Source organism: Anguilla rostrata, chromosome 15, assembly GCF_018555375.3.
Source record: "Anguilla rostrata isolate EN2019 chromosome 15, ASM1855537v3, whole genome shotgun sequence".
In the NCBI taxonomy this organism is placed as follows: Eukaryota; Metazoa; Chordata; class Actinopteri; order Anguilliformes; family Anguillidae; genus Anguilla; species Anguilla rostrata.
In genome coordinates, this window is record NC_057947.1 from 3947922 (window position 1) to 3963287 (window position 15366).

The following is a 15366-nucleotide window of genomic DNA, read 5'->3' on the forward strand; positions in this document are numbered from 1 at the left end:
AAATGTATAAAAGCCTGTGCCAAAATTGGCTTGCTTTCTTCCTTCGCTAAAATGCCAGGCTTTCAGTGGGTGGGGTTAACTGGGTGTTAGTTACACAACAAAAATTTTAAGGTGCAACAACTACGACCCAAATTAAGTCAAAGACACAGAAACACACAAGAGGTGAAGTCAGAAGAATACCGATCCCCGGCTCGAATATTATTTGATTGGTGAGTTCATGTTAGCACTGAAAATGCTGTTAACTCTTGTCCTATTTTAACTGTTCCAGAACTTGAGGAATCAAGGCAGAAATGCCCACCTTGCTGGTTCAAGTTTGCGAATACCTTTCTTATCTGGACCTGTTCCCCGTTGTGGATGAGGATCAAGAATGCGGTCAGAAGGATTGTGATGGATCCCTTTGTGGACCTGGCCATTACCATTTGCATTGTCTTGAACACACTGTTCATGGCCATGGAACATGACCCCATGGACTATCACTTTAGCCGCGTTCTCAATGTGGGGAATTTGGTAAGCGCTGTTGTTGTTTGGGAATTGTAATTTGTGTTCAACAAGGAAAATGTTTGTTCCATTTTAACAGTACTAAACAAGATTGTGTGGCAAATGGAAAAAAAGTTCAAAATTTGTTAATGAACTTTAGCTAATGTTTGCTTTACTGGGTTGCAGTGATTTGTGGTGATTTAACTTAGTATGCTGACCAGATTTGACGCAAAGCACAGTCAAATATACTGTTTATACCTCTACGTCTGGGTAGTGTAGAGGTATAAGCACTCACCTACCACCGCAGAGACCCCCGGCAGCGGTACTTCCGGCTTACGAACATAATTGGCAGAGTTCACGGGTGGGAAGCCGGTGAGGGTATGAGTGCTGATCATTGCATTAGCGACTCCTACTGGTTGGTCGGGGCGCCTATTCAGCAGGGAGGGGATCTGGGGGAGATAGCGTGAACCTTCCGCACGCGTTATGCTCTCCCAGTGAAACTCCTCGCTGTCAGGTGAAAAGAAGCGGAGGAGGCATGTGGTAGTCTACACCCTTCCCAGACCGACAGGGGATAGCGCATCGACCAGGACTGTGATACACACGGGGAATTGGTATAACGATTAAATTGGGGAGAAAATGGTAAAAAAAAGCACAGTTTCTTATCTTTGACATAGTTTTTCTATATATAGGTATTCACAGGAATCTTCACTGCTGAGATGTGTTTTAAAATGATCGCTCTGGATCCCTATTATTACTTTCAAGAAGGATGGAATATTTTTGATGGGGTGATTGTCGCCCTGAGCTTAATGGAACTTTGTATGTCAGAAAAGGAGTCTAGTCTTTCCGTTCTCAGATCATTCAGATTGGTAAGAGTGCCTACAGTTGGCGTTTTCATATTTCACATTCATTTCTGGTGTGGAAAAGCTAAGCTTGCCTTGAGCACCAAATGCTAATGTTTTACATATTTGCAGCTGAGGGTGTTCAAATTAGCCAAGTCCTGGCCAACGCTCAACATGCTGATCAAGATTATCGGCAATTCGGTGGGCGCCCTGGGCAACCTGACTCTGGTGCTGGCCATCATCATCTTCATCTTTGCCGTGGTGGGCATGCAGCTTTTTGGGAAGAACTACAGGTCCCTTCACTGTGACGACAGACGTGATTGCCAGATGCCACGCTGGCACATGTCAGACTTCTTCCACTCGTTCCTGGTGGTTTTCCGGGTGCTGTGCGGGGAGTGGATCGAGAACATGTGGGAGTGCATGAGGGTGGCTGGCCCGACCAAGTGCATCATCGTATTTATGATGGTCATGGTCATTGGAAACCTGGTGGTATGTTTTCATCACTTTACTCACTTTACACATTACTTAAATTCAGTTTATACTTTTATGTTTTTGCCATTTGTCAGTCAGTGCAGTTTTACTGTAGTCTGGTGTAAGAATCCCCCCAGAAACACCAACAGTTTAAGTATCTGAGTGTGAAAAGGCATGCCTGTAGAAGTAATCCACTGCTAATACTACGGTGATGGTACTGATATCGCTAAAATCCCCCTCTGATCCATAAGTAATCTGCCCTTTGTATACAGGCTAGCAAAAGTCATTATTCATTATGCATTATTTCCACTGAACTGAAAGCATTATCATGACCATTTGAAAATGAGCAACTTCTTACCTTACAAACAGCAAAAAAATGATCTCAATTAGATATTCCAGTGCTAAGTAAATGACTTAAAAGCAAGCTACGACTACCCTCTCTAAGATCTACCCATCATGCCCCTGCTTGAAAACGCAGTAAATGTTACAGTAATCATACAGTGTCGAGTTCTTCAAGCTCATTTACAGACCTTTCGAACGTAGCTTACGCCTTCCTTCTAGCTTAAATTATGGAATAGCTATTCTACTGCTACCGACTTACTTTCACTTTGCGTTTTCGCATGAGTGGAAGTTTACCGCACACTTTATTGCAGGTCTGAGCACACAGCAAGGTAAAACCAGGTGGTTTGATTGTTTTGAAGTGAATTTAGTTTAACTAACCATTATTAATACATGTTGTACGTAGAAGCTCCTCAAAAGGACAGCATTTGACTGAAATACAGGGCTTAGTCAAAAATAGAGAATGGGTAAATTAAGAATATTTGTTTTTTGGGGTTCTAGAGGGAACCTCCCTCAATGGAATTGGCATGTAGAACTGCAATATGGCCCAGCCAAAAAAGATATGCTCAGTATTCTAATTTGGAGAGGTTTGGTGTCATTTGAAGAGGCTTTTGGGAGATTTGGGACCACCTTTGGGAAAACACGTGTCAAATATTACTGCTTTGTTCAATCCACTCCAAACCTTTTTTCCTGGTGTTGTATACATTCAAGGGTACGATTGGAAAAATAAATCTGGTTTTGTCCAGTATCAGATGTACATATAGGATTTTTGGTTTATCAGTACCAATATGTGCTGTATGTTTACATAGGATCCTCTTTATTTCAAGGTTTGAACCATGCCTGTATTTTATATAATTTTGAATATAATGTTTGTTAGGATGACCAAGCTTTGAGGATACAGAACGAGGCTTAGAGGCAGTTGTTAGCAGTCACCAGGTGTTTATTTACAGCAGTGGTCCAAATGTACAGTGCAGAAAATGCCAAAAATGAAGGGTGAAAAAAAAGCAATATAAAACGAGAAAAAAACCATCTCAAAATGTTAAAGGGAAATGGAACAAACAATCTAACTAACAAAAAAAAAAAAAAAAAAAAAACTGCAGCTGTTGGCTATGCCCATTTAAACTGGGCCCTAGCAGAGACCGTTGACAGGCAAAACACACATCCCTCCTCCAGGAGCTCTATCCCCAGCTTATATAGGCTGTAGCTCCTCCTGCTGAGACAAACCAAAAATAATTTATCAATTATCAAACTACAAACAATTTTACCTGGGCTGCAATACACCATATATTACAAATTCATTTACCAAGACAGTAAGTTATTTAAAATCACCTAAAATTACCTTATTATGGGCACTTAAATAAGTCTATCCCCAAATAATTACAAAACACCCCTGCACTCTGCCGCACTTGGTACATTCCCCCGGAATGTTCTCTCCCTCATTTGTTTTAAACAGGTGACAATCACAAAATGAATAAATATGCATTGTGCACTGCTAGATCGCTTGCGAATGATGATTTAGCACTTTTAAAACCGGTAGACCTCCCGACCGAACAATAGCCTGCAGGGATTGACAACTAATAGTGGTTTGTGCGTAGTCATTTACCCTATACACAGAAGCAATTAGCAAACACTTCCTTATGCCGGCATGATATTGTAAGTAGAAATGAATGCCAATGCCGGTGTGTATGAAGGTGCGTGCATCTTACTCTACAGGGCACGGTGTAGCCCCGTGACAGTGTTCTTTTAAGACAGGGTTCTTACAAAAAGTCTGGATTTTATGTGGGGTTTAATGGTTTATAATTATATTATTTTTATTCCACAAATACAATTAACTGCACATCTCTCCTATTGGTTCAGTGACATAAACTGTATTTCCACTTACCCAGAGTGTTTTCAATCTGTCCAGATAATTTTGCTGAGATTTTACAAGTTTTCTAGATATCTACTGCAGCTCTCTCTGATGCAACAGACCTCAACGGGGCCAATGTTTGAGCGCATAAAAATTATATTTAAATAACTAAACAAAGCAATGTCTCTTTCCAAATTTAATGACACAGTCACTCACAGACATTCACAGACTTTGTTGTGTATGGTTTCTTCGAAAACGCCTCTCTACCAAAGTACGCTAACTGTGTATATCCATGCTGAGTCTCAAACAAAGCAGCCAGCCACTGGGGAACAGTGTCAACATTGATTTTTAGCCACCTAAGCTAATGTTATGTGTTGCTAAATAAATGTAGTTGTAGCTGGTTGCAGACAAAATGCTACAGTCAGGAGTTTGCATTATGCCATAGGGTCACTTTATGGTATCCATCAATAAATATCAGAAATGATTTGGTTTACATTTACTTTGACGCAAATCAAATTATTAAGAATCCACAGGTTTCTCTGTTTATTTTGTTGAGATTCTAGTTATACTGTGTTCTGCTCTTTCCATCCGGCACAGGTTCTGAATCTGTTCCTGGCCTTGCTGCTCAGTTCATTCAGTGCGGACAACCTGGCGGCCACAGAAGACGATAGCGAGATGAACAACCTGCAGATCGCAGTGGGGCGGATCCATCTCGGGATCAGCAACATGAAGGCCTCGGTGAGACGCTTCTTCCTGAGGTTGTGCGGAAGGTCGGAGAAGACCACCGCAGATGAGCTCAAGCCCCCGGAGGAGCTCAACGGCAGTAAGGAGAACTGCATCGGCAACCACACTACGATAGTTCAGTTCACGAAGGACCCCAACTGCCTTAAGGAGGACAATGGATACCCTGGACTCATGGGCGGCAGCATTGGGAAGTACATCGTTGACGACGTCTTCGTCACCAACCTCAACCTCACCATCAGCGTCCCCATAGCCGTCGGCGAGTCCGAGTACATAGACGACTCCAGCAGCGAATTCTCGGATGTGGAGGACAGCAAAGAAGTAAGTCAGCATGTTTATTGCGGAAATGTTTTTGAAAGTGCCCTGATGATTCGATATCCCAAAAGGGGTTTTGGTATGTTTTAGCTAACTGAAGCATTTGGCATTGTAACATTTCTAAGCTACAGCATTTTGTACCTGAGATTTTTTAGTTTTAGCAGGCGTGTAAACATAATATTTAATGGCTAAGATGGTATTTAAACTCCTAAACTCCTGTAGCCACTGACGTAGTGTTTGGCTGAACACATCACACAGGCAAGTTTTTGTGCTTACTGAACTCATTGAACGATACGAGTAGCCATTCAATGATAAATAAATAGATAAAATTAGTCTTATGAATTTTTTAATATTCATAGACTCGTCAGCTTTGTCCATATGCTGATATAACTTGCTGTTTGGACCACTAATAATAAAACTATAAAAATGCTATAATCAATGTAGGCCAACTTCACTTGCAAAGCAATATAAAATAAAGTACACACACAGGCTGAATAATGAGCGTGGAGCTTGGATTCAAAATGGTAGCTAGTCGCACTTTTTGCACTCTACATATTAACTTAATGGGAATGATGTGCCATGATAAATGTCGTACTGGCTTGTGACTATCTCTAAAAAGTGACAAATAACAAATATTTCTCATTATAAATAAACAGATTTTCATTTTTCAGGTGTGTGCGAATGTTGTTGCAAATATCTTATTCTTTATAAAGATGGTTTTGTTGAAAATGATAGCGGCTAGGATTGAATGCAATGTGATTGGTTGCCTCTCTTAACCCCATTTGATTGCTGTTTCAGCTTTTTCTCTGAAGCTCTCAAGGTTGTCAGTGAGGAGACTTGTAAGATTATTTTACTTGAAAAACTAGCCATCAGGATAACGTACATCATTTATTGAAAAGGAAAACTTTTCAATGTGTTGCTTGCTTACATTTGTGTTCCATTATCATTTTCTACTTTCTGCACTATGTGCATTTTATATTTTCCACTATTATAATTTTTTCAGTTTCACATCACCGTTTGTAATATAGACCTTTTTATGAATCTTCAGTGCCGTGTTTTCCCCCAATTCATTTATTTCTTTTGCTGATTGTTTATTGGACTTCATAGTCCAAAATATAGCAATATAGCAGCCACCTGAGGGGTAACAAATTTGATTGAAACAGAGAAATGGATTTTGCTTTAATCTGGGAAAAATCCATTTGAGAATACACAGTATTCAGTCTTCAAAATGTTACCCATAACGGAATGATGAAAGCGGATTACTTAGATGGCAGACAGATGCGACGTTTCCTGAAGGAAATTTTGTATTATTATAGGAATTCACATTGTTTGAAATAATGTACAACATACTATTACATATAAAAATAAGCATACGAAAATTATTTAAAAAATTTTATATTATCATTGCAATATATTATTTAAGCTTGTTATGTGGATTTTCATGTATTTCAAATGTATTTACCACACAATTTGAAATTGCTTCTGGAACTGAATAGCCGATAATAATATAAAATAATTTGTTGCCACAGTGATCATTTGGACATCACATTTTTAAAAAAACATTCGGGAGCATTTTATCTCAGTGTCAATGCGAACCTATTATGCTTACATCATTCCCTATTGTGCATTAACTGACCCCCATGGAAGCCAATGAAGAAGCACTTTCTAGGATAGCATCTAAGGCTGCATAATACACAGTAGGCCCATATTTTCTCTGGCCAACCATACAGGAAAAAAAACTGTGTTGCTTCAATGTTTATGGCCTTCATCCTTTGCCTATGATCCGAGTAAGCAATTGACAGTTTCCTCTCCTGCTCAATGGGTGGTTATGAATTAATAATATATTATTAATACATGGGCTACATTTAGTGGCAATTGCTGATAATTGGCCTACAATTATGTACTGCTTTCCGTGGAAATTACGTTGGTAGGAACTGTTCAAAATAAATACATTAATAAATTTAAATTAAAAAAACTGGAGACGAACTGTTGGGAAGAAAACATTCTTATCACAAATCACTCCCAGGTAGTAATCACCATTATCAATGTAATCACCTTACTTCAAGGTTATAATCTAATTGATTTTGTGTTTGTAGGACATTTGGAAATCATTTGAGATCAAAACTATACTGTGTATCAATGCGGCCTGCAAATTGCCATCATGGACTAAGTGCTCGGTTCTGAGTTTTACTGTCACGCTAATGTGGGTTGTTCCTCCCTATAAAATGACTGTTAGTGCATTCATTTGTGTTTTGATGTCAGCAAGAAAAATGGGACCGGGGGAATTTTTAATGAAAAAGTAGACATGTAGGCTGCAGTATCTGCAGGCATGATTTCAATAGACATGAAAATACCAGAGCACACCTGTTCTTTCGATCAGAGGTTTGTCCAAAAGCACACTCTCAACTACGCATGTCATAGTATTCCCCCCCCCACCCCCATCCTGACATTACTGAATCACTATTTTGGAACAAATTTAGATATGATTTAACTTAAAGTGCACATATCCTGAAACACTCTTGTTTCTTTTGATTGATGTAGTATGATATGGCAGGGGTGTCAAACTGAATCCCGCAGTGTCTGTGGTTTTTTGTTTTCACCAATCAAGGCCTTGAGAACAAGGCGTGTGGATCCCTTAGCCAATCAATGACTTAAATGACACACTTGTGTACAGAGAACACCCAAAAAATCTGCAGACCCTCAAGGTCCTTCAGGACTAGAGCTGACACCCGTGTCATGTAACATCAATCGTAGATGTATGAGAAAAACTCGCTGTAGCCATCCGTGTGTGCCCAAGGGGAACTAGCTTCAGAAAAACGACCCGCCTCGTAGAAAATGAGGGTCAGAGGTGATGAAAGGGCACGGTGCATCATGGGTAAGAGCATTGCGATGTGTCTCTCCTCGCAGAAAGACTCCCAGCTCAGCTCGCTGGAGGGCAGCACCGTGGACATCAGGCTCCCGGGTGACGGAGGGGAATCCGTGGACATGGCGCTGACGGAGGCGGAGGAACCGGAGGCCTGCTTAACTGAGGGTAAAGCATCCAGCTGACTACACAACGTCGTGGTGCAGTTGGTAGTAACTGTCACCTCAATACAAAAAACGAAATTGCCCATAGGTATGAGTGTGTGAGTGAATGGTGTGATAGACTGCATTCCTTTCACCCAATGCACGCTGGGATAGGCTCCAGCGGATAGATGTGCAGATGGTGCTGATATTTTTTCTTCCCAAAATTGGCCAATGCATTCACCACATTTAAATTTTTTTTTTTTTTTTTTTTTTTTTACATTGCACAGATTTATTAGTTAAGCGTGCCAGAAGGAGTTTAAGTTGAACTGTGTTGTCAGAAGGTTGCGAGATTACAAAATGCTTGCTTCAATGTCCCCTGGCAGATGTTGCGATGTCAAGCATTGGCTAGAACTGGTGACAGAGAGATCCCATGCAAATCTGCCAGGTCGGGTACACTGATATGCTTTCCCATGTGTAACACGGAACATTACCATACAGGTTTCCAGCCAAACTAATCTAATCTCCAAAAGAGCTTACGGTTGGATGGGATGGATTATTTTTTGCGGTATTAAGAAACAATATAGCTGTCTTAGAAAATTTGATTTTGTGTGCTCGATCCGTTAGTGTCACGGCTGTGTTCTCACTGAAATCAAAATGGATCGATTCCGTTCATGTTAGTAGGTCATGAGCCCGCAAACTGGAGCAGCTCTTCCAGAGAGCCGACTGAGGTTCTCATTCACACATGTAAACGATAAAGAACTGTAATTTTTCAGGACAAGGTTGCATGTGTGCAAAAATGTTTGATACCAGAAATAAAAACCAGCGGGGGTTAGCAACAAAATGTTCCGTAGTTTTGCTTTCCACTTTGGTTTTGAATGCACCCATATCTAGCACAAACATAACATAAGGGAGGGAACATGCCTGAGGGAGACTAGTAGTAGCTAGCTTGTTTGGCTAACTTGCCAACAGTGACCTGCTAGCGAGCTAGCCATCGCTCAATAATGTTTATTGTTACTGTTTGCAATGATGTCAGAAGATGAAACAGATATTGGGTGGTAGAGATTTGACAGAGCTGGCTGCTCCCACAGCGCGAGCATCTGATTAGAGCTAGAGCTGCAGTTAGAGCTTACCATAGTGTTTCACCGGCTGTTGGTCGTATATAATGGTTAATCATTTAGAACATCTGGGTCAATGTTGTTTGTAAAATACTCTACTATGTCAAGGTTGGTACTTTGGAAGCACAACAATTTCAGTGCTAATATGCATTAGGCTTGAACATTTAGGCATTCTCTCTCATTTTCACCGCTTCCAATTTAAGTGACATCCACTTTCCGCAGTTTTCTATCCAAAGGTGGTACTTCATAAATTGGAATACGTTGTCATGTGGTAGATTGCTAATGCCAACTATTTCCTAACATAAGGGAGAGTCAAGCTTTTCAGGCGTTCAGAAATTGTTGCGCAGGCATTTCCTGTAGAATATGCCCGTATCAGGAAAATAATGATCGGTTTGATTTCAGGCTGTGTGCGCAGGTGCCAGTGTTGTCAAGTGAACATCAACGAAGGGAGGGGGAAGATGTGGTGGACCTTGAGGAGGACGTGCTTCAAGATTGTGGAGCACAACTGGTTTGAGAGCTTCATCATCTTCATGATACTTCTGAGCAGTGGAGCACTGGTGAGTGGAATGGTGTTGCTGTTAAGGGACTGGGTTTGTGCCAGAATGGTTCCATGTGTCCCTTTCAGATCAGCTATGGATTGGTTTTACACTTTGTTGCATTGGTCCGGAGATTCTAAACCTCAGTCCGAGGGCCCCCCCGTGCATGCTGGTTTTCCACCACCCCGCAATTGTAATTCCTGCAGTGTAACAAGCTGTTAATTGTTCTTTACCAAACCTGATGACTAGAGAAGGACACTTTCAAAGTATAGCTTTTATTTTCTGCAATGTGTTAAGTGGAAAGTGGCTCACTTTAGAAGAGGTTATTTCTTTAACTGATGCATTTTATAAACTGATAGGTGAAATCCACACGGTCCTAAATGTTGGAAGTGTGGACATTTTTAAATCAAAACCAAACTGTTTTTGGAAAAACAGTTAGCTGGAATGAAGACCAATATACCGTTGGGGGTGCCGAGAAACAATTTGAGAACGCTTACTCTATTTATAATACAGATTTGATGCTATATACATCCTGAGGCCTATTACCATTGGACTGTTTCATGTTGTATGCCTGTTTTTATCATTGTAAAAATTCAACAGCTAAGCTATTTTGTTCACTAATTTAATTGCAGTATTCCAGTCATGGAAATATACCTGTGGGTTTTAACAGGCATTTGAAGACATCTACATTGAGCAGAGGAAAGCTCTTAAGAGCATCCTGGAGTACGCAGACAAGGTTTTCACCTTCATCTTCATCCTGGAGATGCTGCTGAAATGGGTCGCCTATGGATTTGTGAAATACTTCACCAACGCCTGGTGTTGGCTGGACTTCCTGATTGTTGACGTGCGTACCTTTAGTTCCATTTTAAATGTATGACATTTTAATCTTTTACAGCACGTTTGTGACTGATGTCACGTCTTACGTATGGAATCACGTTTAATTTACGATATATTATTTCTCGAGTGCACACTTGAATGTAATGGACACTTGAAAGATTACAGCTCATTACGTTCTATTTATTTTTTTATTTTTTAGATTATTTGTATTGTATTTTGCGAGACCTATAATCCTGTTCAATTTCAAAAGCAGACCATTTTATTTTCACCGCTGAAATTCCACTGTTGTAGGTTCAGCCGGTTCTAGGCATAGCAACAAAGACAGTCACCTGTGCCTGGCAAAAAATTTTATTAAAAAAATAATAATAAAAACCCACGTCTGTGATAGGCGGTGGCCAACCTACCGCCCAGGCTCACCGTCGCTAAACTCAGATCATCTGTTTCTGGTGTGTGTGTGTTTAGCTTGTGCTTCTTCCTCTCAGGTCTCCCTGGTAAGCCTGGTAGCCAATGCCATGGACTGCGCGGAGCTGGGCCCCATAAAGTCTCTGAGGACCCTGCGGGCTCTCAGGCCGCTGAGGGCGCTGTCGCGGTTTGAGGGGATGAGGGTAAGGGTCGCCGCGGGCGTCTCCGTTACTGCGCCGCGCGTCTTTGCCCGTACACACCACCCCCGCCCTCTCTCTCTGCACAGCGTAGCATAATGGCTAAGGAGTTGGTCTTGTAACCTAAAGGTCGCAGGTTCGATTCCCTGCTAGGCCACTGCCGTTGTACCCTTGAGAAAGGTACTTAACCTGCATTGCTTCAGTATATATCCAGCTGTATAATTGGATACAACGTAAGTCGCTCTGGATAAGAGCGTCTGCTAAGTGCCTGTAATGTGATGTAAATTACATTAGGTGGGGGTTACACAGCGTGTATGGAGCCTTCATATGTGTACGCTTGTCGTAGGGAGGTCATAGGACATAAGAATGCATAAGCTTTCATAAACGTTTAGATATTATGTGTTATGCAGGATCTGTCAGGATCAATAGCAGTATGGCTAGAGGGATTTGTTCGGTGCGACATAAAGTGGAGTACCGACATGCACAGCCAATATTCCAATATAAAATGGCTTCTTGTTCCACATCACTTTTATAATACAGGTCCATCCGTAGATATCCTTATCGACTCAGACAAGACCATTTAAAATAAGAAACAAGATGTATCCATTCGCAAGCCAATGCTGTCACTAAGCATCCATATTTATTTTTTTTGAACTGAGCTAGTGTCACTCAGGGAATGTTAGAATATCATACTACAGCTAAAATGGATTTAATTCAGAACAACGTGAACCATGTGGAGTCACAACCTTTTCGTTCAGATTTTTCCCATATCTGTATGTGGTAATACATTTTTTGTGTATCAATGTGACTCGCATGTCACTGTCAATACACAAATAAGAATTTTTGAGTCCACACGCGTATGCTCTCCATCAAAGCCTTGAGTTGTACTAAAGGGCATTCCCTGCCCAACCAATGGTCCACCAGCAAAGTGATGTTTACTCTCCTTATGACAGGTTAAGGGCATCATATTTCTGTACTGGCAGCTCTGTTGTGCTGTTTTTGCAAATTAATATGAATATTAAGTCTAGGAAATCGAATCTGAGGGAAATAAATCTTAATTGAGCATTAAGGATTGCGGTCTGAACGTAGCCTCACTCACAGGTGAAACCTGAGACGAACTTTCAATAGCAGGTCTGGGAGGATTGATGGGGTGTGTTTTAAGCCTTTTTTTTAAAATACCGGTTGACTGCTTACAAATTTTCAACGTCTTTGAGAAGATATTGAAATAATGCATGACACCTATTCTACTTAGCCATGCTATATAAGAAATATCACCATAGCTACAAAGATTAACCAATCAGCTTTGGTGACCAGAACGATCCATTTTATATAAGAGGTGATAGCACTTGTTGCAGCAGTGCCATGATCCCTTTTGTCATGAATATGAAGGCAAATAAAGGCTTTATAAATTTCGCATAGCCCCCAAGCTGAATGGTTTCAAAAAATACCCTTTTATATATGCATACAGTTTCCATTCAAATGCACTTCTGTGTCTCCCTGGCCCACTTCTGCTGTTTGTTTACACTGGGGATAGACTAAGAGTAACAGAATTGCTACTCAAACCCATTCTCACTGTGTGTACCCCGGCTGATGACTTGCATTAGCTAATGCAGAGGGGCTTGCAGTTTCCCAGGGGTGACCTTCGAGCTTACAGACGTTGCAGAAGGCCTACAGTTTGTCCTGGCTCTGCATTGCATCTGTGTGCTGCAGCTAGTTCAACATAATTAAGACCCTGAGCCCAATGTCACTTCCTCAGGGTCTGTTTCCTAAAAGCAGGGGTGCACAATATGTCGATCACGATCCACATAATGTTTAACAATGCACCAGTTAAAATGATAAATCTTCCCATTTTCATCCCTCCTCTCTACGGCTTCTGCCTAACAGACAGGTACACTTGATTGATGTGAAATTTGGCCAATCTCCTTTTTACGTTAAGCATGCCCGTCAATTGTGCACTCCAAATTTCATTGAATGGTCATGTAAATGTCCAATATGATGTGAAAGTAACGCGATAACTTTGCCGACAAATTTTATATGGGGCAGAGCAGTTGTGGTGGCGACACAATAAATCTGTTCAAATTTTCAGTGGGGAATTTCGCTTTCAATATCCAACGGATAATTATGTAAATCTAAAGCTGGAATCTCTCTTTGTTCAGATATGATACTGTTTTAACAATGTGGGAATTAGTGGAAGGACATCTTAAATGTTTAAAGGTCACCCCTGGGACACTACAAGCCCCTCTGCATTAGCTAATTAGGTGATCTTAAAATCTGATTGGCTGGACTAGACTGAGAAAAAAAAACGCATTTGTGGATTTTTTTTTTGCTTATTGTGACGCGAGGATTGTCTCAAAAATCCACAAATAAATGCAAGCCTCAGGCAATGCGCAAATGTGAACAAGCTGCTTTTATTTATGAATCAGCTACATTTATTTGTGGATCAGTCACATTTATTCATGGATCAGTTACATTTATTTGCAGATCCACTGAATTTATATGTGGATCCACTACATTTATTTGTGGATCAGTTGCCTTTATTTGTGTATCTGCTGCATTTGTTTGTAGATCTGCTACATTTATTTTTTTGGATCAGTTTGAGACAATAATACCCCTATACATGATGTATTAAGATAATAAATGATGAATGTCCGTGTTATAATATTGAGGGAATATTGTGAATTATACAACACATTACAGTACAATGACATTGCCGTGTTTCCTGAATTTGACTACTACAATATATCATAACCAATGAAAATGTTGAAAGAAACAATTTTAGCATGACAGAGTTCCTTTCATTACCAGATGTGTGTGTTGTTGTATATTTTCACGCAGGTTGTTGTCAACGCTCTTGTTGGAGCAATTCCCTCCATCATGAACGTGCTCCTGGTGTGCCTCATATTCTGGCTAATATTCAGCATCATGGGTGTCAACCTCTTAGCTGGGAAGTACTACCACTGTATCAACACCACCACAGGCGAAGACTTCCCAATAACAGCAGTGAGCAACAAGACTCAGTGTGAAACACTGATAAAGATGAAAGCTGATGCTCGATGGAGGAATGATAAGATCAACTTTGACAATGTTGGAGCAGGATACCTGGCTTTATTGCAAGTGGTGAGTCATGGCCTCTAACCTATTCACACTGCGTACTGGAGATTGTAGTTCAGAGTTTAACAGCCTTGATGTTTCTCATGTATTTCCAACATTTTCGCAGTCCAGATTCAATTTTAATTCCACGTGGGTCTAGTTCTGAGACTGTTCTCTTTGAAATTCAGTTTCTGTGGATGTGTAGATCATTTTGCTGAAAGTTGTCTTTCACAGCAGTTCAAGTTTCTGCATTAACAATGAGCACCATAATGTTTGAAACAAAGGCATTTTTTCTTGATTTGGCCCTTCGCAATTTCAGAATTGTAATCAAACAATTCACATGTGGTTAAAGTGCATAGTTTCAGCTTTTATTAAAGGGTATTTTATACAATTTGGTATGGTGAGAATTGTTCAGTCATCAACTTCCTTAGCCTATCGGGCCCTTTGTGATTGCTAAGCTCACCCGCGCTCTTTTCTTTCATAATGATGTTCCAAACAGTTGATTTTGACAAACCTAATGTTTGGCCTATGTCTCTGTTTTTCTTATGTCTCTGCCTCAAAATGGCTTCCTTGACTTGCATTAGCACAGCTCTGGTCCTCATGTTTACAAACACCAATAACAGATACTGAAAGCTCTCTTATACCCGCACTAAGGAATCAATTTAACAAGCCTAACTAACCAGAAACCTGCAAAGCCATTTTTCTCAAACATTATGGTGACCTGAAATGGGGGGACTATGCTTAAAAAGTGCAGTAATATTAAAGAAATACCCTTTAATAAAAGCTGGGAATTTAAAATGTATTTTAAGCACATGTGCATTTATTACGAATCCAAAATTGTTGAGTACAGAGCCAAATAAAGAAAGTCTTTGTCCCAAACATTATGGAATTCACTGTATAATTGATTCAAACTAACTGCTTTTAAATTGATGCGTAATATCCTTTGGTTGATGTTCCGTAATAGCCTAGCAAGCAATTTGGATTTTACTAAATGGAGCTATCAGAAGAAAAATGTATCAGTGTGGTCAGTGGTTTCCAGTAACTGACATGCGCTCACATAAATTTTTGCCATTGATCGTTCTTTCTTAGAATATAGCAAAGGGATAGTTTTCTTGAATTTCTGAGAAAGTTCCTCCAAACATGATTTGGATT

At 40.4% G+C, this 15366-nt stretch overlaps 1 protein-coding gene across 2 annotated transcripts in view; it reads left to right on the plus strand.

The window, feature by feature from the left end:
- Positions 1–15366, plus strand: part of LOC135240788 (sodium channel protein type 2 subunit alpha-like) — a 44444-nt gene that overhangs the window by 21242 nt on the left and 7836 nt on the right. For both annotated transcript variants that reach the window (XM_064310709.1, XM_064310707.1), the window contains 9 exons: positions 269–507; positions 1167–1343; positions 1449–1805; positions 4573–5037; positions 7939–8062; positions 9555–9709; positions 10359–10532; positions 11008–11130; positions 13960–14241. In XM_064310709.1, the coding sequence (XP_064166779.1) occupies positions 269–507; positions 1167–1343; positions 1449–1805; positions 4573–5037; positions 7939–8062; positions 9555–9709; positions 10359–10532; positions 11008–11130; positions 13960–14241 (2096 nt within the window). The remainder of the gene's footprint in view (positions 1–268; positions 508–1166; positions 1344–1448; positions 1806–4572; positions 5038–7938; positions 8063–9554; positions 9710–10358; positions 10533–11007; positions 11131–13959; positions 14242–15366) is intronic.